Below are 26135 nucleotides of genomic sequence, written 5' to 3' on the forward strand. Positions count from 1 at the left end.
CAGCCCTATCCTGCCTCACCCCAACCCCCAGTCACTGGCTGATCAGCTTTTATTGACAAATCAGAGAATAAATGGAAAGCAGTGTTTACACAACATGGAGGCAGAAGATTCTCAAACTAAGGATTACAACCAGATCTGGGGCACAGAAATCAACATTTGAATAAATACAGGGATATTCTTTACACAGTGTACAATAACATTATGCCTACAGATTTCTTTTACTTGATTCCTTTAAAATGGTGTTCTGGAGACTTTCCAAAATGGCGGCAGCGATGGATGTGAATACCCCCAGCGAGACCAACAGCGGCGCGGGCAAGAAGCGTTTTGAAGTTAAAAAGTGGAATGCAGTAGCCCTCTGGGCCTGGGATATTGTGGTTGATAACTGTACCATCTGCAGGAACCATGTTATGGATCTTTGTATTGAATGTCAGGCAAACCAGGCATCAGCTACTTCCGAAGAGTGTACGGTTCCATGGGGAGTCTGCAACGTATGGGCATTAGGAAAGACTCTCCCGTAAAGCTTACCCATTTGTTACTCATTTAGTGACTTCCTGTTAGTTATAAATTAGATAGAACCATGGTTCTTTTTCTTTCCCTTGTCTTTGGAGTTTGGTGTTCCTGCAGCCATATTGTATTTTGTGTCAAATAAAGCCTTTAAGTTGGAGATGGTGCTGTATTATGTATGTGAAAAGAGTTATCTGAGAAGGAGCCTCTTCAGAGCCAGGAAGCCAGCCTCAAAAAGTGCACTGTTCTTGACGAGAACACACTTGTCCTGTGGGTTCATCTTCACAAGGTCGAAAGGAACCTGTTAAAAGTCTGAAAGTGTGGCTCACTGGCACCTGGAATCGCCCCAGGCTCTGTCTTCCTTCTGAGATAGCACCAGGCAGGAGTGAGGAATGACTTGGCAGCCTTGGACCAGCCAGGTCTGCTCTGGGCTTTGAACTCTCATGAAAGAGAGTCTAAGAATGCGTGAATGGCATCACGTGGGCACAGAAAGGCTTTGTCAGCTCCAAACACTACAGGGTTGGTGCTGATTGTGGATGACATGTTGCAAGCTCTAGAACAAAACTTGACCAAAGGGGAAAAAAAATCCTACTATGTAATCTTGGCTGTCAATAGAGTAATCTTAAAGCAACTTGAAAACTGAGGTTTGGACAGTTTGAGTATAAGCCTGTAATCCCAAGTACTTGGGAATTAGGTAGAAGGATCAATCCTTTGAGTCCAGGAGATCTTGTTTCTAAAACAGGAATTCTAGTTTGGGGTCTAGGGGACGCTGCAGCTCAGCTATAAGGCCATGAGTTCAATTGCTGGCATAAATTTTTTTTTTAAAAAAAGTTGAAATTGAACTAACAAGAGCTTAAGTTTCCTTTAAATGTGCTGGCCAGGGAAGGAGTGGCTGTAGTCTACTGAGACTGTTTCTGTTGTGAGTTTCATGTAGTTAACAATCCTACAAAGGTCCTGAAATCCTTCAGGGGAGTTTTCCTTTCTCCAGTGCCATTCCAGGTGAAAGCGATGGCCAGATAAAGCAGGTCTCTGAGACTCCCAACTGTCTTCTGTTGTCAAGCAGAAAAAGATTGCAAAAATGTGAAACAATGCTGTCATTATTCTTGTTGTCAAAAGTTAATTTTAATAAAAATATTTATGTTAAAAAATTTTTTAAATTTTTAAAATATGGTGTTGTGAAAGGCTTCCTTGGGCTTCATCAGACTCCAAAGGCTGGGGCCAGCTTAAGCAATCTCAAAGGCTTGTTTGTCACCACAACATTCAGACAGGCACCTGATGCTGCTTGTTTTAAAACAAATGACCTAATCTGTAATTAGGCCATGAGTCTAGAAATCTACCTGCATTCTGTTGTGTGCTACAAGCAGAACAGAATCCACCTTTTTTTAAGGCAGTGGGGGATGGGAAGCCTTACTGTCTTTTTGTAGAAATCTCTGATCTGCTGTTAAAGCTTGTTATCATTAGAAGTGAAGAGATTGCATAGTGGTTAAAATGCTTGAACCTAAGAATCTCATATTTGATCAAGTCCAATGTATAAGTCATCTGGGATGAGACACATCATTGGGATTTACTGGCCAGGTAGGCCATCTCTCTCACTGAAACAGTGCGCTCCGGGTTCAGAGGGAGATACTTCCTCAAAAATTAAGGTGGAGAGGGACAGTGAACATTGCCAGGACCTCCAGACAGACATACACGGGCGAGCACACACACACACACACACACACACACACACAAGCACACACACACTGTATCGCCTGCATTAAATTAAAGCCTCCTTTAGCTTTAACACTGCATATGCTGTTCCCTAGTATGTGAATGAGACTTTACTGGACCAGATGACAGTCTTCAAGCACCAGAAGAGAACCCGGGCAGGTGCACTGCCGTGGTAGAGACCTTGCCTAATACGCATATGTCCAATCCCCCAGTGTTAACTCGATTAATTAAAATAATTAATCAATGAATTAATTAAAGAAAACCCATGGAACAAAAGGCCAAGATATGTCTTTAATCCCAGCAACTGGGAAATAGAGGCAGGAGTTCAAGGTCAACATCAGGAGCATGGGAAACCCAAGACAAGCCTGGGCTGCAGAAGACTTCGACTCAAAAAAAAAAAAAAAAAATCAATCAAATACTAGAGGTCAAATTTTTGTGCTATAACCGTCGTTATGGTTGTTGACACTAAACAGCCATAAATTCGCGATTTGCTTTATTAACATTCTGTCCATCAGTTGGTTGAACTCCGTGTCATGGAGAAATCCATGGGGACTATTTTGCTTCCTAGACTTGGGAAATCTAGACTGCTGGTCTCACGCACACTTAGTTTCACCCACTCCTCACAGCCTCCAAAGGAGACCACAGGTGCAGGCTGTGGCTGTGGTCACCGTACGGTCACTGCATGGTGTGGAGACCAGACAAAAGGGATGTCAAATACTTGGCAAAAGAAAAGACCACATTCAGGTAAAATTGCAGACTGGCCTAGGAATGTAAAGAAAGGACTGTCACTAATGTCTGGACAGTACAGAGATGTCCTGTTGGCTTGAAGGAGGCAATGCCGGCAGCCTGGGGCCTTGGATTGAAGCAGGCAGAAGGCAGGACTTCTGGAAGGTCCATGAAAGGTAAAGCTGGCTGGGTAGGGTGAAACTTTTAAAGGCCAGATTAGCAAGCTTGAACTTGTTCCAATAAATTAGCAAAGGTCATTTAGATCTGCATGCAAACAGGGTTTAGGGATAACAGGCAGCAGCAGGGAAGGAATTTCAGAAAAGGTTATGTGGCCTCGTTTCAGTTATAGAGGGGGCTGGTGAAATGGTTCCATCAATAAGTTCTGGCCAGACAAGCTTGAACACCTGACTGAAGATCTTCAGGACCCACTTTAAAAAGCTGTGCAGTGGGGCTGGAGAGATGGCTCAGTGGTTAAGAGCACTGACTGCTCTCCCAGAGGTCCTGAGTTCAATTCCCAGCAACCAACAACACAGTGGCTCACAACCATCTGTAATGGGACCTGATTCCCTCCTCTAGTGTGTGTCTGAAGACAGTGACAGTGTACTCGCATATAGAAAATAAATAAATAAACCTTTAAAAGGCTGGGCAGTTGTACACCTGTAACCCCAGCCAAGTGGTTATGTCCAGCTCCAAGGAACTTATATCCAAAGATATCGTGGAGAGAATGCTTGGCGAAGACATAGGACATCACACAAAAATGTCCACCCGCTGGAGGGATCAGTGATGTCACATTTGTCTAATGTACCTCAACAGGTGCAAGAAAGAGAAAGTATCTCCCTTTCACTGTGTTCCTGCTGAACCTGTTCTGCTTCAGTCTAACCATGTGAGGTAACCTCAGGCAGGCCCAACCTGAGGGAAAGTATACGAATATATAAGCACCCTCCGAAAGTGTCAATTTAGGGCCGGCTAGATGGGCATGTAATTTTAAAGAAAAGTTTAATACCAGGATAAAACAAGACAGAGGAAGCTGAGAGGTATCACTGGTTAGAGGAGACTAAAACTGTGAGCAAACTGAATATACTATAACCACATCCTGGGACAGAGAAGGGGGGTTCGAAATCAAAATTAGAAGTATAGTTTATTGCTCCGCATTCATGTTGTCTGAGCTGAGGACCAGGGAGAGGCTCAATCATTAAAGTTCTTGAGGCTCAGACCGGAGTTTGGTCCTCAGTGGCTACACAAAAGCCAAGCATGACATCAATCTCCAAGCACGTGCAAGCACATACACAACCCAAACACACACACACACACACACATTTATGCACAGACACACAAGTTTCCAACAGTAAAGACTGCAGGGGATGGTGAAAGGCAACTCTTCTGTTAAATGTGGGTTTGTTTTATTAGCGTTTTCCTCTTCTTAAAAAAAAAAAAAAAACTAAGAAAAACAAATGATAGTCCTCACCCTGAAAGGTATTCTTCTCCAAAGAAATGAGCCAACTCAAGTCAAACTGAAATATAAAGGCAGGTTTATTGCAGCTCTCAAGGAAGTTCATCAACCACAGGGAAGGGGGTCAGTGAAGTCATGCAGAGGGAGAAAAGGGGAGGGGGAAGAGAAAGAGAGAAAGCCAGAGAGAAGAATGAGAAGAGAGGAAGCCAAGATGTTGGGATTATATAGAGAAGAGCCTCTCTATGAGAGGAAGTCCAGTCCCTGGGCTGGAAGGTTCACTTGAGCGACCCTGGAGGCTACATTTGCCTTGGTAAGTTAAGTGGGTACCTCAGCCACTTGCCCTGACTCTGAATCCCAACATGAGCTTCCAGAAAGCCTGAAAGGAGCAGGACAAAGCCTTTCAAGGTCTGGTCCCCAGAGGGTGTTACAGAATTGGTGTCTTGTTGGCAGCAGAATCTGCCATGTCCTTTATGCTCAGGTATTGACGTTTTTCTGAGCTCCAAACCCCATATAAGAAAGTAAGGTCGCCAAAGATGTCACTCCAGCAAACAGAACATGGGAAACTAAAGCAAAACAACAAATAGTTTTTGTTTTTTGTTTTGTTTTTTTGTTTTGTTTTGTTTTGGTTTGGTTTGGTTTTTTTTTTTTTTTTTTTTTTTTTTTGCTTTATGTCATATTTAAAAAAAAAAAAAAAAAGGATTGCTAGTCTAAACCCAAACAACTAAACATTTAGAAAAGAACAGGGTGAATGGCCTCTTCCTAGCACCATATTTGGCAATATTTATTAGAGACTTTCAGGGGTCCTGCCTGTGCTTTGACAATAAAGATGCAGACCCATCTGTGCAGACAAGGCTGTTGGCCTTTGGCTGGGGCAGTCTCTCAGCTTCGTCTTACCTCACCCAGCTTCCTTGCCACTCACTCCCCACCGCTCTCACTGTCCTCCCTCCTGCTCCATTCGGCCTCTCATAACTCTCATCCCCACTGGCCCCCGCCACCAGCTCTTCATTCTACAAAAAGCCTCCTCTCTTTCTCACACAAAAAAGCAATTAGCATGGTGGAAGAGTTTTCAAAGCATATTCTGAGCTGGCTCAGCAGCTAACAGTTGAAAATACAGGGTTACACCTTCTTTTGCTACAATATGTGTGGGTGTAGGTCACCCCAACATTTGTTTCATTAATTTTCTGTATTTGTGTGTGTGCCTGAATATGTGTGTGTGTGTGTGTGTGTGTGTGTGTGTGTGTGTGTGTGTATCTACAGTGCATGTGTACAGATGACAGAAGAGGCCAGAATAAATCATGGGATCCCCCTGGAAATGGAGGTTCAGATGCCTGTGAGTCGCCCAGGGTGGGCATAAGAACTGAACCCAGGTTCCACTGGAAAGCAGAAAGTACTCTTAACCGCTGAGCCATCTCTCCAGACCCTTCAATAATTTCTTGGATATGACATCAAAAGTACATTAAGGAAAAGGAAAGGGGGAAAGGGGTGGGGGTGGGGGAACCAGATGACATTCAGCTCATCGGTGGCACACAATGCTGTTACCAGCACTAACAAATTAAACAAACAGACAAGCAAATAAACCGAAGCACTTGTGCATCAACTTTGTGTAGTTCAGCAGTGGAAAAAAAAAAAGCCCAGGTATTTGTAGCATCCACAGTGTACCTGTCTGTGTCCAACAGGGCAGTGTTGGGGTAGGTTTTGGAGAGAGAAGAAAATATTTGGAAGCCTGGGATTCTAGTTGTCCTCTGAGAGGCCCTAGCAGCAACTGACTGAGACAGAATCAGATACACCCAACCATTGGACTGAAGTCAGAGAGCCCTATGGTTGAATTAGGGGAAGGATTGAAGACGCTAAAGGGGAGAGAGACCCCATAGAAAGACCAGCAGTCTCAACTTACACACACCAGGAAGCTCCCAGAGACTGAGCCACCAACCAGGAGTATACATAGGCTGGTTCGAGGCCCCTGGCACATATGTTGCAGAGGTCTACCTGGTCTTGCCTCGGTGGGAGAAGATGTGCTTAATCCTTGAGAGACTTGAGGCCCCAGGGAAGGGGGAGGCCTGGTGCAGTGCAGGGGAGCACCCTCTCAGAGGCAAGGAGGAGGAGGAATGGAATGAGGAACTATGAGAATGGGGACTTGGGGGAGGGGCAACAATTGGAAGTTAATAAAATAATAAAAAAAAAAAAAAAAGAAAAAAATGTCTGGAAGCCATATTCGACATGTAAAGACTTTATATGAGCTGTGGCTGAACAAAGCAGGTAGGCAGCATCCTATGGCAAGGAACCAGTTAGAAAGCTACCCCAGAGTTCCAGCAGGCTCTGTGGGCTACGAAGGTCCAGTGGTAAGCAGCTGGACCAAGGGCACATGCTCAGTCCGGAGACAGTGAGCCAGCCTTATCTTCATAGTATTTTGCTCCACCCTGCTTACTTTAGGGACAAGAGTTTTATAAGTTAGACTACTCCAGCAATGACATCAATAGCTCAACGTGCCAAGGGATTGCTGACTTGGTATATAAACGGAAAGTAGGTTCTTTTCTAGGTAACACCAGCTTGCCCCAAACTCAGTGTTCATGAAAGGGCATCAGTGGTCCTCCAGCTAGCCCTTATTGAAATGTTCCTATCTCTGTCTTCTTTCATTGTTTCCTTGTGTCGGTAGGAGAATTGGGAATGAAAGGAGTGTGTTTCAGGGACACACTCCATTTCCCTGCGTGATCACACACCACTGAACACCGAAATGATATCTTCAAGTTATGTTATTTGCAGATAGTGAATTCCTACAGATTTGAGTCTGTAGCTCAGTTGGTAGAGTAATTGCCTGACACACAGGAAGCCCTGGGTTCAGTCCCCACTACTGTATGAACTGCATAGTGGTATGTGCTTTTAATCCCAGCACCAGGAAGACAGACACAAGAGGAGCAGGGCCCCAGGTCATAGTTGGCAGTATGACGAGCTGGAAGGCATCTTGAACTGCATGTAACCTTGTCAGAGAAAAGGAGGAAGAGTCCTTCAGTTAAAACAGAGGCAAAGGGCACAGACAGAAGGACAACAAAATGGCTCCATGGGTCAGGGAACTTCAAGCCTCATGACATACACACACACACACACACACACACACACACAATTAATAAATAAATGCAACTTTTAAAGTTTGGGCTTTTTTTCCCCTTGGGTTTTGTTTGTTTTGTGATAGGGTTTCTCTGTGTAGCCCTGGCTATCCCGTAACTCATTCTGTAGACCAGGCTATCCTCAAACTCAGACATCTGCATGCCTCTGCCTCCCAAATGCTGGGATTAAAGGTGTGTGCCGTCACCACCAGACTGATACAATTTTTAAAGGAAATGTCTACAAGAAAGGACACAAATGGTCCATAAGCCCATAAAAAGATGCTTAGCATTTCAAACTACAATGAGATATTGCACTTGCCCTAAGGTGACTACCATTTAAACAAACAAAACATTGTTGGTGAAAATGTACAGAATCTGGTCCTTGCGTGTGAGAACAGGCAACATAGCAGGTCCTTATCTCATCTCCCAACTAAATTATTTCATCAGCCATGAACCCTGGTCTCTGTCTGGTTTCACCTCTTATGAATAAGCTGCTATGAATGCAGGCATTCAGATACACACCTGGTGTGAAGTGTTCCTTGGCCTCTGAAAGAAAGGAACTGCTGCCGTACTGAGTCTTGAAGACATTTCACCAAGTGAAACAAACACAGTCAGAAAAGGACAGCTACAAGGTGCTTAGCGTGATCAAATCTATACAAACTGGTAATACAATGTTGATTGCCAGGGGCTGGGAAGGAAGGAAATGGAGAACTGGTTCTGGTTGGTTGGTAGTTTGGTTTGTTCGGTTTGGTGGTGGTGGTGGTAGTGTTGAGGGACGGCTTCTCTAACATAGCCTAAAACCTCCTACATTACCAGACTGTTTTCCTGCCTGGACTCCCAAGCAATTACAGATGACTGCCACTGTGTTGGGTGGGGGTCACTGTGTAATGAGTTTAGAATAATACTAGAAGGATGAAAAAGTTCTGGGAAATGAACGGTGGTAAATATCCCTAACTGTACGCTTAGCACAGTAGCTGGTAATGTACATCCTATATATTTGCACGATGTATATTCTACTGCAATCAAAAAGTAACTCGGTCGTGGGTGAGATAGGGTCTTGCTGTGTAGCCCATACATGTTCATGCACTTTCAACTCTCCTTACTAAGTCTCCTGAGTGCATGCCCCAACATGAAGAAGAGGTGTGTGTGTGTGTGTGTGTGTGTGTGTGTGTGTGTGTGTGTGTGTGTGTGTAAAACAATGCTGACCTGGTACATTCTGGAGATGTATGGGCATTAAATAACTTCTATACAGTGAGCAGCACACAAGGGGAACCACACTAATACTCTTTCCTTTCCCAGAACTCTTAGCTCGTTAATTATTACGTCATTCAAATGCAGGAGTTAATCCATTAGACAGGGAATTTGTGCTGCTGCGGCGATTCATATTTAATGCTTTGTTCATAACAAATATGGGTTCCCACTATTACCGCTAGAAAGCTTTACACACACACACAAACACACACACACACACACCACAAATAGGGGAGCAGTCCCCCCCCCCCCCGACATCCCCCTCCCGCACAGCCGTCAGGGGTTTACCCCCTAGGATCTGCCTTAGCTTTCAGAGCTGGCCCTGTGCCGCAGGGGGTCTTAACACTAAGGTTTCCACTGTAGATAAATGAAAGGCTGCATCCCAAAGATTGCTTGGCTCCTGAGATTCCAGATGGAACAACGCACAACAGTTGCATAGCGTCTTGGCCCGTGGTGTGTGTCCAGGTCCCACCGCGACAACCTCACAGCGCACTTCCCGGGCGGGCTCTGGACCCCCCCCCACCTCCCACGTTCGTCTTCCTTTCCACCCCCTCTCTTCTTTTTCGGCGACGAGCCACAGAGCAACGCAAACCGCTGTACACTCTTCTAAACAAATCGATGGCCTCGAGAGTGAGGATCAGCGACGCGGTTCCTGCAGTTGTCACCGCCGCCCAGGGACTGCGGCACCCAGCCTCTCCGACGTGCTTGCTCACCAGGCGAACAACCTTCTCTCTGTTCCCTACGGGCCACGTTTGCTAGGCCAGCGGCTCCAGGGTGCCTCGGGCGCCAGGGTCGTATCGGGTGACTCCGGGAGAGCGTCTGCCGGCGGGAGGGTTTGGGGCTGGAGGAGGCGGGTCCGGCCCCGCCCCGCCCTAGTCCACCCCGCAGCCTAGTAAAGGCCCCGGTGGCCGGTGCTCGCCGGGCTCCGGGCCAGTTCACCAGCTCAAGGCGCTCTAACCAGCCATGCGTCCCGCGGCCGCTACGGCACCCAAGTGGCTGCTTCTCACGCTGAGCGCTCTGCTAGCACTGTGGCCCGCAGCCAGAGCCTGGGAGCTCACGATCCTGCACACAAACGACGTGCACAGCCGGCTAGAGCAGACCAGCGATGACTCCACCAAGTGCCTCAACGCCAGTCTGTGCGTGGGCGGTGTAGCCCGGCTCTTCACCAAGGTGCAGCAGATCCGAAAGGAAGAACCCAACGTGCTGCTTTTGGATGCGGGCGACCAGTACCAGGGCACCATCTGGTTCACCGTTTACAAGGGCCTGGAAGTGGCACACTTCATGAACATCCTGGGCTACGATGCCATGGTAAGGAGAAGGCTCCCCGGGATAGGAGTCCCAGACCCAGGTGACAGGCTGGAGGACTCACTAGTGGGCTGGCACAGATAGTGCTCACAGATGTGCAGGTGGAACCCGACATAGGCCAGTGCGCAGTGAGAATGCAGACGGGCTTCCCTTTGATTATTTTCTTAAACTGATGTTACTGGGGTCCTGTAGCGAACTGAGATTATTAGAAAAGGGACCCTGAAAATTATCAAGGGCTGGAGACCCATCTCAGTCTCCTCCACATCTCTCATCTGCTCAGTCTTCCAAAGAATGCTTCATCCTTACTTTACTGAAAGGAAGAAAGGAAATCGGGTCAAAAGTGATTCAGGTCACCAACCTCCGAGGAGGAAAACACACCTGATTGGTTCTGAGGTCCCAGCGCAAGGAACTCACCTCTTGAGGTGGATTTTCAGTTCTGCTACTTTTCTGTAGCTTTATACTAGTTACTTATTCGGCCTCCGTGGCCAAATCTTCTGTAAAATGGGAAGGAGAATATTGACCTCAAAGCACTGTGTGCACATAATACAATCTCTGTAACTGTTAGTTCTGTGGCTCCCAGGCACCGCCTCACAGGAGCAAGTAAAAAGGAAATGTCCGGGAACCCAAATGCTGGGATTTCGGGAACCGATAAAACCGCTCGCTCGACTGTAGAGATTCTGAAAGAGCCTAACTGGAGCAATAAGGGGGCTGGGGGTGCAGCTAGATTGTCAGAGTGCTTGCTTAGAATTCCAAACGCCCTGGATTTGATCCCTGGCACTGCCCAAACTAGACTTGCAGGGCAGGCCTGGTAAAGAATGGAGGATCGGAAATTCAGAGCCATCCTTGGTTACAAAAGAGAGGCCAGCCTAGCATGAGATCCTATCTCAAAAGGAAGGAGAAAGGGGGTTAGGGAGACAAACAGACAGGCAGACAGACAGACAGGCACACACACACTGCAAGTGGGGGAGATTGGTTGAGAGAGATTAGTCCTCACTTCCCAATACTCTGTTGGAGGTGATGCCTTACTTGTTGAGAAGAGGTAAAGAAAATCAAATAAAACATAACTGAGAGGTAAAAGGTAATTGAACCACCACTCACATGCAACCTAGTGCGAATGCATAAGGGTAAAAGATTCTGTCCTGCTGTAGAAAAAAAACTGGAGACAACAACAGTAATAAACAAACAAACAAAAAGTAAGGGCTTTGCAAGAGAAATAACAGGGCAGGTTCTCTGTGAAGCCAGAGGGTGTGGAGGGAAAATAAGGTGGGGAAGGCAAACTACCCAGTGCTCAGAGAGGTCAGAGAAGGGTGAGAGCTCCCTTCCTACCGAATATTGGCTTAGAGACTCCCCATGCAGGGGCAGTTCCAAAGGAAGGCTCCTTAAGCCTCCAGAGTCAACTGGGGAAGGCCTTGCTCAGCAGAAGCCAGGCAGAAGAATCTCAGACTTCAAGAACTCTGCAGTCTCTCAGCGTTCTTTTTCCACAGCTAGACCTGCTAGAAGCTTTGCAAGCAGTAAAGGCAACAAAAGCATGTCCATAATTGGATTGTTAACTAGCTCATGTCTCTACTTCCTCCCAGAAGGGTAGGATAAACACCGCCTGAGTTTGTTTTGATTTCGTGTATAAACCACAACTTTACAGCCTTTTCCTTTTCTAACACTCTTTTCTTCTGAGTTGTGTAAATATTCCTTGGCAAAAACATGTCCCTCTTTAAGACAGAGTGAGCTCGCCGTGTAGTTAGACGAGGCCACAGCAATGAACTACAAGTCTGAGCTCATCATCTTTGAATGTTTAGAATACTTTCTGTGGGATGGAATTGCTTTCTTACAGATTTCATTCAGAGTAACTGAAGTGGGACCTGAGGAAGAATTAAGCTACATTGGCCAGTGTGGAGAGTGGGAGGAGAGGGAACATCAAAGTCAGAACGCATGCATGGAGTGAGTTGTGGGTGGGTTGAGTAGGCACGATTCGACCTGTGTGCCCCATAGCTTTCATGGCTGCAGCACGGGTTCCATGCTGCAGCCTTCCTATCTCACAGGGTTTCCACGGTCACGTTTCTTGTGTTTTACTAAGCCTTGGGAGCCTAGCGCCCTTCTGTTATAAAACTTCGCTAAATCAGTTGCCTGCGGAGTCTTGATTCTGGGATGCTGGAGACCCGGATCAGAGTGAACAGCTGCTGTAGAGGGGTGTCTCCAGTTCCCGGTAAATGGAAGCCAGTGTAGCCTCGGAAATTAGAGTAGGAGCCCCCCTCCCCCCAGGTTTCTACTGTAGACCTATGGAGGACCAGGATGAGCTTGAGAACCCTTTGGGTTCTGCTGCTAGACAGAAACGGAGGGAGAAGATGGCAGAAACCGCCAGATGTCTATCATAGTGGAAAGTCAGTGTGCCCTGAGGTAAAGGAGGGAAACTCACCAAGCTATTGCACAAACCAGCTCAGAGGTCAGGAAAGCACAGTACTGGATAATTTTTTTTTTCTCTTTAGAAACGAGGAGAAAGGGAGACAGGAAAAGAACACGAGGAAGCTACGTTGCTTGGGGATTCTCGTCCTTTCTCTTTTTTGGCCTGGTTATTTCTGAGCCTCATGTTCCTTAACTGGAAGGTGCTTATTAGAGCTTAGTTCCCTACACCTCGGGTTTTGGAAGGCAGAGGACATGACATCTGTCATTTGTGTAGGTCTGACAGCCTTCCCTCCATCATCATTTCTAAATTCCACTGTCTAGACTGTTCCTCTCAGTTTTTTTTTTTTCTTTTTAAGTTCTCAGATATCCTGGTCTTGAACTTGCTGTGTGATAGAGGATGTCCCTGAACCTCTGATCCCCCTGCCTCTGCCTTCCAAATGCTGCTTCTGTGTTCCTGCCTTGGTGATTTTTCTATTGCTGTGTCAGAAATACCATGACTAAGGCAACTTATTAAAGAAAACATTTAATTAGGCCTATGATTATAGAGGGATAGCTCTCATGACGGCAGAGCAAAGACATGGATGTTATCAGGGACAGCTGGTCCACAAGCAGGAGGCACACAGAGGGGGGCTCATGGGGAATTGTGTGTGTGTGTGTGTGTGCATGTGTGTGTGCATGTGCGTGTGCGTGTGTGTGTGTGTGTGCGTGTGTGTGTGTGCATGTGTGTGCGTGTGCGTGTGTGTGTGTGTGTGTATGTGTGTGTGCGTGTGTGTGTGTGTGCATGTGTGTGTGCATGTGTGTGTGCGTGTGTGTGTGTGTGTGTGTGTGTGTGTGTGTGTGTTGAAGCCTCAAAGCCCTCATCTAGTGACACATTTCCTCCAAACAAGGCCACACCTACTAATCTCTCAGAAACAATTCTGCCAACTGGGGACCATATGTTCAAACGTGAGAGCCTCTGTTCTGTTCTCATTCCGGCCACCACAGTAACCTTGCTTTTATGGTTTTCCACCTCTATCTACATGTGCAGTGTCCCTGTGCATCCTGGTGTGCATGGTGACCTCTTCACACATCATTCTCTGGTCAGTTTGGAGATGGCCTCTAATCAATCCCCCTGCCTCACAAATTCAGCTGTCCCAGATGACTTTTACTGACTCCACTGTGAAGATTTTTATATTCAAGGTCCCAGTGTGTATGATTGGTCCTTCCTTTCGCAAAGGGTTTAACCCCCATTTTCCTGAAGGTTTAACCCCCATTATTTTTGTGACACCCTGGCAAGAACATCAATCTCTGTACTATTACTCCTTTAAAAAAAGAAAGAAAGAAAAGATATTTTTATTTTTATGTATGTGTACCAGATGTGTGCTGGTGCCCATGGAAGCCAGATCCTCCGGAAATGGAGCTACTGGAAGCTGCTAGCCATCTGATGTGAATGCTGGACACCAAGTCCCTGCCCCCTGCAAGAGTAGCAAGTGCTCTTAACTGCTGAGCCATCTCCTCAGCCCACATTGTTACCTGCCCAGCTTGTCAGTAGTTTGTGTCTTTCTAATAACCAGACATAACAAAAGTTTTTTTTTTTTTTTCTGTTTTCATTGGATTTTTGTTTTGTTTAGAAGCACTCGAACTTTGATCCATGGCCAACTTTAGAAATAAATTTGATGGTATTCTACCTGTCAACATTCAGCTCTGGGCCTCTTAAGAAGGAACCCCCATTGCGGGGTATATTCAAATAATCTTTAAAAAAAAGAAAGAAAGAAAGAAAGAAAGAAATCTAGTTTGTCTGTCTGTTTTGGCCTGTGCTCTGGAAAGCTTATGGAAGAATTTGTTAACTTTATAGTGCAGGTTGCCAAGACTCTCACTGGAAAAGCGATTGCTACCCTACCCTCTGCCTTTTAAGACATGAGCCTGTGAGAACTGTTGGTTTAATTCCCTCTCCAGACACCAGATAAATAGAAGCTGAAGCAGCACCCCGAGGCCCTTCTCTAGAGACAGGCAGTCCTGAGGAATGTCTCGATGCTGTAAGATGCTTCAGTGAGGAGCACAGGTGTGGAGGCTCGGCCCTAGTGAAACTAAGATAAGATTGAGATAGGCCTGGCAGATCTACAAGTTTAAGCTCTTTTGTCCGGTGGCCAGGGCCCCTGCTCTTTAAGTAGAAGAAGTTTCCTAAGAGACTGAAGTGTCTTTTGTCATTCATAATGAACCTAGTTAATAGCTGAGGCTAATAGTTTGACTAGCTAGGTTGCTTTTGAACTGGGGCTCTAGATAACCTCAGGGTGGAACCCCGGGCTGAGATGTTCCTTGGAGGGTTACCTCATCCACCCACCTGCAGGAAAGTGGGGTGGGACTGGAAATTAAGTTCTGACAGGCTCTTAAGAGTAGAATTTGATGAGCTCTGAAGTTGCTAAGCACATGGAGTTTCTGTAGGGTGGGGTGCCTGAAAAGGCACAGAGGCTCTGTTTGTCCTCGCCCCGAACATTCGTTCCATTTGCCTATTCCTAGGTGTATCCTTCATAATAAGCCAGTAATAATAACTTTCGAAGTTCCATGAATTCCTCTAAGTAACTGTCAAATGGGAGCATGGGGTCATGGAAGACCTCCGCTTTGTAACTAGTCCATTGGAAGTACGGGCAGCCCGGGCTTCTGGACTGGGTGTCAGGGTGGGCACGGTTTTGTGTGATGGAGCCCTGCAACTTGTGGGAAATTGCACTACGTTAAGACAGTGCCGGGACTGAATTGTTGAACACCTTAGTTAGTGTTGCAGAAAACTGGAGAACTGCTTGATGCCAAAAACAAAAACAGAGCAAAGCAAAGTGATTCAGCTTTGGCATGTAAGTGTTAACCTGAGTTTGAGCCCCTAAATTTGGGGTGGGGGGAGAAGAAGGCAGAGCCAGGGAGGGAAAAAAAGCTTCATATGGTGGTTGTAGGATGTGGAGATTACTAATGGCCCAAAGTTCACAGACTGGTTACCCTGTAACACGTCACATGGCTGAGTCAGGAAGAGCAATCCTGCCTCAAGGTAGAAAGAATATTGACTCCCAGAAGTTGTCTTCTTACCATCATCACAATAGTCACTTGCACACACACACATACACACACACATACACACTACCTCACATCACACTATAGCAATGATGACAATAATAAATTAACTTAAAATTAAAAAAATAAACCTCAGCTGCTTAAAGGAATCATTTGAGAAAGATGAGCAGAAATGTATGAGAAGGTAAGAAAGAGGAATGGAAGTGAGCCAGGCAACTCTCTAGAGATGCAGTAAAGGCTCTGCTATGCTCACCTGAAAGGCTGGATCCACTAGCAACCAATTTTAATAGGAAAGCAACTTGGAATATGGCTAAGAGGGCACATCTACTATTTTTCTGTTGCTGTGATAAAAAAATACCATGACCAGAAGCAACTTAAGGAAGGATCACTTTGTTTGGGCTTTCAATTACAAAGGGAAAGTCCAAATGGTGGGAGAAGTAGGTTACCAGGCAGCTGAAAGGAAAGCTGAGGGATCACGCAAACCAGAGAGAGAGAGAGAGAGAGAGAGAGAGAAAGAGAGAGAGAGAGAGAGAGAGAGAGAGAGAGAGAGAGAGAGAGAGAGAACTAAAGTTATTATAAATTCCTCAAACCTCTGCCCTTGTCTCAAATGTTCTGTCCTGCAACCTTCCCAAACAACACCACAAACTGGGGGCCCAGTTGTCAAATACGGGAACCTATAAAGGTCTGTTTTCATTTAAACCACCCCCAGGGACCTTGGGGTGTGACACTGGCTAGCTGAAGCTCTCCCTATTATTTAGCATCTAAGGACAGTTATCAGGTGGCTTTCTTTACTTTTCCTGAATGAATGTTTGGCCTTGCGTGGATGTCTGTTCGCCCGGTGTGCACTTCATCCCTGTGGAGGTTAGAATTGGGTATCAGATCCCCCAGAGTTACAGGTGTCTATTAGCTACCCTGTGGGTGATGAAAACGGAAGCAAGGGTCTGTATAAGAGCAGCCAGTGCGCTTAACTGCTGAGCCATCTCCCCATCCCTTTCCCAGGCTGGTTAATGCCATGAAACATCTGTATCCATGTATTCATTATCTACATAGATAATGAATCTGATCCTCCCCATAGGTGCATAGGTGCAGGAGAGCTCATGCTGAGAAGCGCTTGGCAATGGGTCGTTCATAGAGAGGAGTCTTTGCTCATATGCTGTAGTTGGGGATGACTCAGAAGAGGCTCTTGTCTTAGTTATGGCTTCTGTTGCTGTGACAAAGAAACCATGACCAAACGAAAGAAACTTTGAGAAAAACCGGGTTTATTTCATCTTACACTTCCAGGGAGCAGTCCACCCCTGAGGAAATCTAAGAAGGAACTCAAGTAGGACAGGAACCTGAAGGCAGGAACTGAAGCATGAACCATGGAGTAGGGATGCCTTAATCGCTCGCTGGTCCTGGATTAATCAGACTTGCCTATAGGCAATTTGAATGGAAGTATTTTCTCAACTGAGGTTCCTCTTTCCCAGATAACTTCAGCTTCTGTCAAACTGGCCAAAACAAAGAAACGAAACCAAAACCGCCTAAGCAGGACAGGTGTAAAGCAAAGATGTCTACAAGGGTTTGAGCCTGTGGCATCAAAGTATTGGGGTGGGTAGCCTTTGGTACTCCTACATCTCCTACACAGGGCCACAGGTTCTTCTGTTGTAGCTCCCCACTGTGCTCTTCCGCTCTCTGTTACTACTGTAAAACATCCGAGATTGGATGTCCTATAAGGAAAAGAGGAAACACTGTAACTCATATTTTTGAGCTCTGGGAATTTCAAGGTCAGGCTGTTCCCCCATCCTTGCTGATGGGAACTCACTTACAGGGTCCTGAGGCAATGCTAGACCTCACATGAGGAGGGACTTGTGAATGATATACAGCCAACGTGGTTTTTATAACAGAGCCATCTTGGAATAGCGTGGTAATCCATTCATCCGTTAAGCTCTATGAGAATTGAGCCATTTTTTTTTAGACTTTATTTTAAAAAACAAAGATAAAAAAAATTTAAACATTTTTGCATAAATGTATACAAATACAACTGTGTCCGTGCTTGGCTTTTTTTTTTTTTTTTTTTTTTTTTAACAATGAGCAAAAAGTACATGTAATACAGGGTGTAACCCGGAATTTGTCAATGTGTTCTTGGTGGGTAAGGATTGAGCATGACTTTTTTTTGTTATGTTTTCTTTTCTTTTCTTTTTTTCTTGGACTTCACACAGTCTGAGAGTTGTTTCTGGGGCAGTGCAAGCCTCTGGGGTTAACATCCCACTATCAGTGACTGCATATTATGTCTGTTCTTTTGTGACTAGGTTATCTCACTCAGGATATTCTCTAGATGCAGCCATTTTCTTAAGAATTTGGTCAAGTCATTGTTTCTGGTGGCTGAGTAATATTCCATTGTGTAAATGTACCACAATTTTTGTATCCATTCATCTACTGAAGGACATCTGGGTTCTTTCCAGCTTCTGGCTATTATAAATAGAGCTGCTATGAACATTGTGGTGCATGTCTCTTTGTTGTATATTAAAGTGTCTCTGGGGTATATGCCCAGAAGTGGAATAGCTGGGTCTTCAGGTAGTACTATGTCCAATTTTCTGAGGTATCGCCAGACTGATTTCCAGAGTGGTTGTATCAGTTTACAACCCCACCAACAGTGGAGAAGTGTTCCTCTTTCTCCGCAACCTCACCAGCATCTGCTGTCATCTGAGTTTTGGATCTTGGCCAATCTGACTGGTGTGAGGTGGAATCTCAGGGTTGTTTTGATTTGCATTTCCCTGATGGCTAAGGATGTTGAGCACTTCCTCAGATGTTTGTCAGCCATTCGATATTCCTCAATTGAGAACGTTTTGTTTAGCTCTGTACCCCATTTTTTAATAGGGTTGTTTGATTCTCTGGTGTCTAGCTTTTTGAGTTCTTTGTATACCTTGGATATTAGGCCTCTATCTGATGTGGAGTTGGTAAAGATCTTTTCCCATTCTGTTGGCTGCCGTTTTGTTTTCTTGACAATGTCCTTAGCCTTACAGAAACTTTGCAATGAATTGAGCCATTTATGACCCAACACCTCTGAAAGATTCTACTTCTCGATGTCACACAGTAGAAATGAGATTTCCATTTGCGTTTTGGTGGGAACAGTCAAGTCACAGACACTTTTGATAGTGGGGCTGTTTCAAGGTCTAACCAGAGGTGTTGAGCACGCTGGGCGAGCACCCCACTAAGTAAGTTCCAGCTTCGGTACTCACCCAGGTTTTACATCTCAGTTCTTGCACCCATGTGAGTTTGGAAGTGGGTTCTCCAGCCACTTAGCTTCTGCCCAACCCTCTATTTCTAATCTGCCAGTGTAACTCCGTGCGTCTTTGAACTTAATTTTACACTTCAGGGTAAGTTTGCTTGGTGACTTATTTCTGCCTCACAGATCTCACAGATACCTGGAGATAAGGCCATTATTTCCTGGTGGCGAGATAGCCTGAGCCTCCTCTCAGGCACCTCCTTTTGGCCACTGTCTTCAAGTGAAGAAGGTGTCCAGAGAGCTTTGCAGTCAACTGCTCCCCAGGTCTGCAGAAAAGATGCGCTGGGGAAGAGGAGAGGCGGCTGCCTACTTCCAGACTGCTGCTCTCAGGGTATTTATCCTGCCCACAGATCTTTATGGAATGCCAGCTGGGTGTCAGCTGAGTGCCAAGTGCTGAGAAAGATGTGCAGGGGATGAAACTTAATGCTTAGAACTTGTTTCCAGGGGGGCAGTGCCCTTCAAGCTGTGTTTAACCACAGAGCAGGACTAGGTTAGAGCCACTAAAGCATTAGGTGGAGAGTAAGGGGCCAGTGAGATGGCTCAGCTGGTAAGAGCAGTTGCCAATAAATAAATAAATGAATAGATAGATAGATAGATAGATAGATAGATAGATAGATAACGACTATAACGATCCAAGTTCGAGCCCCAGGAAGAGAAAGAGAACTAACTCCACACAGTGGTCTTCTTAACATATCTCCATCTACACAACACATCACACACACACACACACATAAGGAAAGAGAGAGGGAGCATTTATATCTAAGTGCATGCTAGGCCTCTCTTATTAAGGGCACTCCCAGAATGTTTGGAGAAAATGCAGATAAGCAATGTTAGTTTAAGGAACTTGGAAAAGCTAGTTCTACATGACTGTTTGATCCTGGCCCCAACTCCCTTCCCATGCTAAGTGCCTAACCCACATAACTGTTTTGTTTAAGAAATAAAGGTGGGCCTATGAGCTGGCTCTGTGGGTAGAGGTGTTTGCCCCCATGTCTAAGGACCTGAGTTTGTTCCCTGGAACCCAAATGGTGGGAGGAGAGAACTGAGTCACTCCCATAAGTTGTCCTCTGACTCTCACACATGTGCCCACACATAAGTTTGTCACAAACGCAGTGAATTAAAAATTACATTTTCATTATATATTTAGGTTTTTATTTTTTGAAACAGTGTCTCTCTCTGTAGCCCTGGCTGGACTTCCTTTGTACACCAAGCTGGCCCTGAATTCACAGAAATCCACCTGCCTCTGGAGTTAAAGCCTTACACCAGTATGACCAGATACCTTTCTAACTATTACTCAGAGCCCAGCCTGTGGGGGGATTTTTGAGTTAGAGACTTGGTTCTCACACCTCAGGCGCGAAGGAGCAGTGGCCACAGTCTCTATCTACTTCCTTGTTATCTGAGTCCCAGGCTAGATTGGGACATGGTGACACTAGCTCTGGATGGCTGAAGGGGGAGGCGGAAGTAGCTTCTGACTTCATCTTGCCCTGTCTTGACATCTACATTTATTAACAGAGACTTGGAAAAGAACCCATTACATTACACATCACTTATGCAACCCTTTGAACCTCATCCACAAATACAGCTGAGCACTGTTTATGTTCCCTTAGCGCTTGTTTGCTTTATCCTCATAAGTAGATTTTAAAGTTTTCTAGATGAGCTGGAGAAATGGCCCAGCAGTTAAGAGCACTTGCTGCTCTTGCAGAGGACCCTGGTTCAACTCTCAGTACCCCCATGGTGGCTCACAGCTGCCTGTAACTCCAGTTCCAGGGGCTCGAATGCTGGTTCCAGACACACGTGAGACAGATGTTCATACATGAAAGCAAAACACTCATATGCATAAAATAAAATTAATTAATTGATTACAATTTCTCTAGATGCTTCTATTCCCTCATATAAATATTGCTTCTATATATAATGTGAACATTAATTAGCTAGAATTCTCTGTCTCCCGGGAGATAAACCTGCCTGGACCTGATCAATTAATTCTAAACATGACTATGCCGTGCATATTTTACCTGTGTAAAGAGTCTGTATACTTTTAAATGATATAGTGTGAGATGCTATTTGTTCTTTTTTTATTGCTAGTCTTGATTCTTTTTTATCTTTTTCCTTTTTTTTTTTTTTTACTATTCTTTTATTTAGTACACCCCAACTGCAGCTGCCCCTCTCCCAGCCTTCCCCTACCTCAGATTCTTTCACTTCTCTTCAGAAAAGAACAGGCTTTCCAGGGACATCAACCAAAAAGGCAGAACCAGCTATGAAACCTGGCATTCTCACATTGAGGTTGGACAGGGCAACCTGGGAGAAGGAAAAGGGTCCCCAAGGTGGTCAAAGAGTCAGAGACAGCCCCTGCTCCCACTGTTAGGAATCCCACGGGGACACCATACTATACAACCATAACATAGATGCAGAGGACCTAGGTCGGACCCACATAGGCTCCCTGATTTCTGTGAGCCCACTTGAGTCCCAGTCCCAACCAATTCTGTGAGCCTGGTTCTTCTGGTGTCCTTGATCCCTCTAGCTCTTCCATGTTCTATATGTTTTCTAAAGTTTGAATCTTTCAACTGATGTTGACAAGGCAGATAAGCTGACCTGACCCCAGGATCCTTTCTGTCATCCAGTGGGATGTTTCACTCACCTTCGAGGGCCAATATCCCATTGGAAGTGGTTGTGGAAATGGAGGTGGTTCATGATGTCAGGGATGGATCAGTAGAACAAAACATACTTCAGAAAGCTGTTGTCGTGGGTGACTGGCAGCTGAGCCCCATTGTATAACAGATCAATATGTCTCTTTAAGTCTTAAATTGTAAGGCTGACACTCACTAAATAAATATGCCTCCTCTCTCTGATTGATAAAGGTACTTTTGAAATTATTCAGTTGTCTAATAGACTACAAAAGAGGTTCTTTTCTTCTGCATCAAGCATATTCCACTGCTCTTTAAATCGGCTCTTCTTGCCTTGTTTTGGTCTTGTATGGTCAAGCCTCTTTTCCTCACTTGGAACATTTTCACCACCTCTCTTCCTCTTGTTTCCAGGTCCCTATTCGTTTATACCATTGAGGCTATTTGCTTGTGAGCCTTTGCTCCATGGGGTGAAGCTTGCCCTCCGATAGTCTGCAGTTCCTAAAATGCATTGTGCACCTGAATCTGGGAAACTACATGTGTGTAGTGGGGATGTTGGCTATATCACTTTGAGTTCTCCACGGTTCGCATGTGTGAACTGGTCCAGGAGGCCAGTTATCTTTGGCCACTTACCCCAAATCTCACATGGCTGGCTTGCTTTATCTCCTGTGTCCCATCCTTCTTCCCCAGTCATGGTGGTTCTCCTCTGTTCCTCCCTGTGTCCTAGTCCTTGCAACTCTAAGGGTCCCACCCCATATCCCTTTGACCAGCCACCAGCTGCTGGTATCTTTATTGATGGATCAAAAACCAACTGGGGACATGCAGATCCCATTCATAAACAAGTGCCACAATGATATTAACAAATACATAGAGGTGACTTGAAAATTCAAACATAAGAAACAAAAATACAAGAACAGTTGTCTAGAGAGGAACTGGGAATGGGAGGTAACAAAGCAGTCAGCTAGATTTCTCACCAGTTGCCTAGCAACCTGGTCTCTCTCCCTATAAAACTAAGGCATCACATACCTACTATTTACAAAGATTTTTTTTTCCATATCCTGCCTTCTGGACAATTTTAAATGGATCACACATCATAACAGAGTAAAATAGAACTCATTTAAAAGGAGGAGATAGAGCTAATGGCCTTTATTTCTCGTTCAGTAGGCATGGCATGACTCACCTGGTATCCCAGGGGGCACAAAGACAGCTGATGTGTGAACACACTGCCACAATGAGGAGATGTGCATGAGGTCCAGTGGACACAATTCAAGAGCATCTCAGGGCATCTAGGGGATTTAGTGTCCCTAGAGCTTAGGGCACCTGAAAGTTTAGCAGAATGAACCATGCAGCTAAGGAGGGTCTGGGAGGGCAGGGAGGGTCTGCATGGTATCCGAGGGGATGGGAATGCTTGTTTCCTTGGGAAGCAGGAAGTCGGGTGGATTCAACTCAGAGGCAAGAGGTAGGTTGGTTATTTGGGGCACAGCTCACTCTGGTGGCCTGCAGTACATGGATGAAGCCATGGTGCTGCAGATGGACTGGCTAGAAGACCTCGGAGCGGACTGTATGTGGGGCAACTTGGTGGATCTCAGAGAGGCAGGGCATCTGTGGAAGTAGCATCACTTCGGGTCACTGGGGTAGAACATGGATGAGATAGAGTTGTCTAAAGTCATCCTGCATCTCTGGGTGTTTCCCGTACCTGGGGCCATGTGTCCTCTGGAGTGGTTCATTCACAGGCTCAGTGTTCTGTTGGTGGATGACCTAGCTGTAGCATCCTTGGTCAAGTAGATAGTTGGGAGCAGAGGAAGAGTGGAAGGGATGGAGCAATGGCTGCTAACATACTCCAGCTGACTCCATGGTGCCTCCTGAAATCACCCAAGGGGGCGAGGGCCACCTCTTCACTCCTTGATCTCCTGCCTGTAACCTATGTTGCTGAGCAGGGCTGATAGGGAGAAGCAGCCATTTGAATGACTGGCAAAAGGTTTGCACTTTCTGGTACAGTTGGAATAAATATTCTACTAGTTGGGCTAGGGAGGTAGCTCGAGGGTCAGGAAGGGGATATAGTCAGGCTAGGGATGAAGGAGGAAGCCCTGAGGGTCATTCTCAGCACTGCAGAAACCAAGCAAGGTCTCACATGCGATCCAGCACTTGATCCAGCACTTGGGAGGTAGAGGGTAGGGGATCAGAAGGTCAGGGTCGTCCTCGGCTACTTAGCATGTGGAAGGCCAATCTATACTACATTAGACAGTCAAAAGCAGGAAAAATAAAAATAAAACCTCCTTCCAGCAGTCAAAGCAAAGTGACCACCATATAGTAAAGCAGCCACAAGAGCTTCTAGGAAAAGACCACTATGATCAAACCACCTCAGGGCTGTTAGCTTTGTATTGACTGGGGATGGTTTTGTTGTTGTTTGTTTTGTACCTTTGGGGGCCATGTGCTTCCCTTGCTTTTGCTGCTGTTTCTGTTTGTTTTGTTTAGTTTTTTGTGGCTGTGATGCTCATTCCTCAGAGGCTTTCAATGCAGAACTTGTCTTGGTAGCTGGGCCTGGGGACTGTTTCTCCCAAATGAGAACCCCCTAGGCCACTGAACCAATAACTGCAGTCTTAAGAGTTTGCTTGCCTGAGATGTAGCCTTACTAATGTAGCCCCGGCTGACCTTGAACTTGCTATGTAGACCAGACTGGCCTCCAGCTCTTACAGACCTGCTGCCTCTGCCTCCCAATTGTTGGAAACAAAGGCATGCACCACCGTGCCCAGCCTTGGAGTTAATGTATTTATTCCCCTTTCTTTTGCCTTTTTCCCACCACCTGTTTATTCGATTCTTTGCTCACTAGCAAATGCTCAGTGATCACTTCCTCACTGCTACACACATTTCACAGACTGTAGGGACACATCAGTGCACACGGTTATTGAGTAACAAGGAGAGAGATAAAAAAGAAGTTTTTGCTGAACTCTTTCAGACTGTGGAGGAGCCTTTAGTACACAATCAGTGGTCACTGACCTTGGTGTCTCCCTCATACCACAGATAACAAGGAGCTTAGACCATGTTTCTCGAACATTCTCAGTATCTCCTGTACCCACCCTTTATTCAGCACAAACTAGAGGGTTTGTATGTGAGTGATGTTTGTATATGAGCTACTGGCACATTGCCTCAGAAAGTGTGGGCAGCATCCACATCCGAGTGTTGCTACCAAACATAGTTTAGAGAGGAAAGTCAGAAGGATTCTGCCCTTGCTTAAAATTATGCCTCTAGCATCCATTGCTGGGTAAAAGTACATTTTATTACTCATAAATAGATTCCACGCTCATAATTACTATCTTCGTGAAGAAAGGAAAAATGACTTATCTGGTTGATTGACAGCTGTTCCCTTCGGTGCTGGGTTAGGGGAGATTCTGAGGCTTGTTTCACATTCATCGGAAAAGATGGACTCAGTCAGTGAATTGGCATCTGCCACAGACAAGGAAAGGGATCTGGCACACTGTGTTACCTGGTATGTGTTTATATGTCGACTTGTGTAGGTTTGAGCTACTTTCCTTCCATTTCATCTGTATCCAAAAGTTACTTCAACATACAGTATATTTGAGATAAATAAATGAATTCAGATGTGGTAACTTTGTAATTATCTATAGGGGTTTTTTTTCCTGGCTTTTCCTCAGAGGGAAAGTAGCTGTAACCTGCAACAGAATGCATGTGAGTTTCAAGACAAAGTCTAAGCACAAGGTTTTCATCTCTCCTGATTACAGGGTATTCTTGATAGCTCAAGCAAGAAACTTGGCTTCAGAAGCTTTAAAATAGCTTCAATCTTCTGTCGGTAACTCATACAACATACTGAGCCTTACCGACAATCAACAGAAGCTTTCTCAGAAGCCAAAAGGAGCCACCCACAGCCCGTGTAAATACTACCGACCTACAGAAGGCAGAGGAAATGTGGCAGGATCCCTCAGAGTCTGTTTAGTGACCTGAAGCCTGACTCACAGAGGAACTGAGTCCTCTTCTCTGCCGGACATTTTCATTTGGTTTTGGTTTTAAGTGTCAAGCCGTTTGAGTTGTTGTAATGTCAGACATCCCGGGTGCCCTAGTCAGTGTTCTACTGCTAAGAAGAGACACCACAGCAATGGTGACTCTTACAAAGAAAAACATTTAATTGGGACCTTCTTACAGTTTCAGAGGTTTATTCCATTATCATGAGGGGAGCATGATAGCATGTAGGCAGACATGGTGCTCTAGAAGGACCTAAGAGTTCTACACTCAGATCCATAGGTAGCAGGAACAACACAGAGTCACTGGTCCTGGCTTGATTCTTTAAACCTCAAAGCCACCCTTCCCCAGTGACATGCTTCCTCCAACAAGGCCACACCTCCTAATCCCTCTTAAATAGTGCCACTTGCAAATGACCAAGCATTCAAGTATATCAGCCCAAAGGGGCTATTCCTATTCAAACCACCACACCAGGCTAGAGAGATAAGCTCATCTCTCTTATCTGGTGAATGTGCAAGGTTGTCATAGGGTTCCGACTGATTAAAATGGTTAGCACGAGCAAATAAGTCCAATTTGTACAGAAGCCTGTAGACTGCTTGACCACGGGTGACTAGAGCACTGTGATTAAGGGTGGTGATGGAATGTTGTGGATCAAGAACCAAGGTCATCTTGGGCTATCTTTAGTCTCTTTTCATAGCAACTATCAACCTCTATTTTTGACCTTACATCCTTTTGACTATTAGATATAAATCCTGGAAGTTATTTATCTACAAGTCTGTTCACTGTCTTACAAAGCA

The 26135-nt window shown here is 45.4% G+C and overlaps 1 protein-coding gene across 1 annotated transcript in view; it reads left to right on the forward strand.

Moving 5' to 3' along the window:
* The first annotated feature begins 9694 nt into the window (after positions 1 to 9694).
* Positions 9695 to 26135, forward strand: part of NT5E (5'-nucleotidase ecto) — a 43060-nt gene continuing 26619 nt past the window's right edge. The window contains exon 1 of the mRNA XM_080934548.1: positions 9695 to 10050. Coding sequence (XP_080790674.1) covers positions 9706 to 10050 — 345 coding nt within the window. The 5' untranslated portion in view covers positions 9695 to 9705. The remainder of the gene's footprint in view (positions 10051 to 26135) is intronic.

Source organism: Micromys minutus (assembly GCF_963924665.1).
Source record: "Micromys minutus genome assembly, chromosome: 21".
NCBI lineage: Eukaryota > Metazoa > Chordata > Mammalia > Rodentia > Muridae > Micromys > Micromys minutus.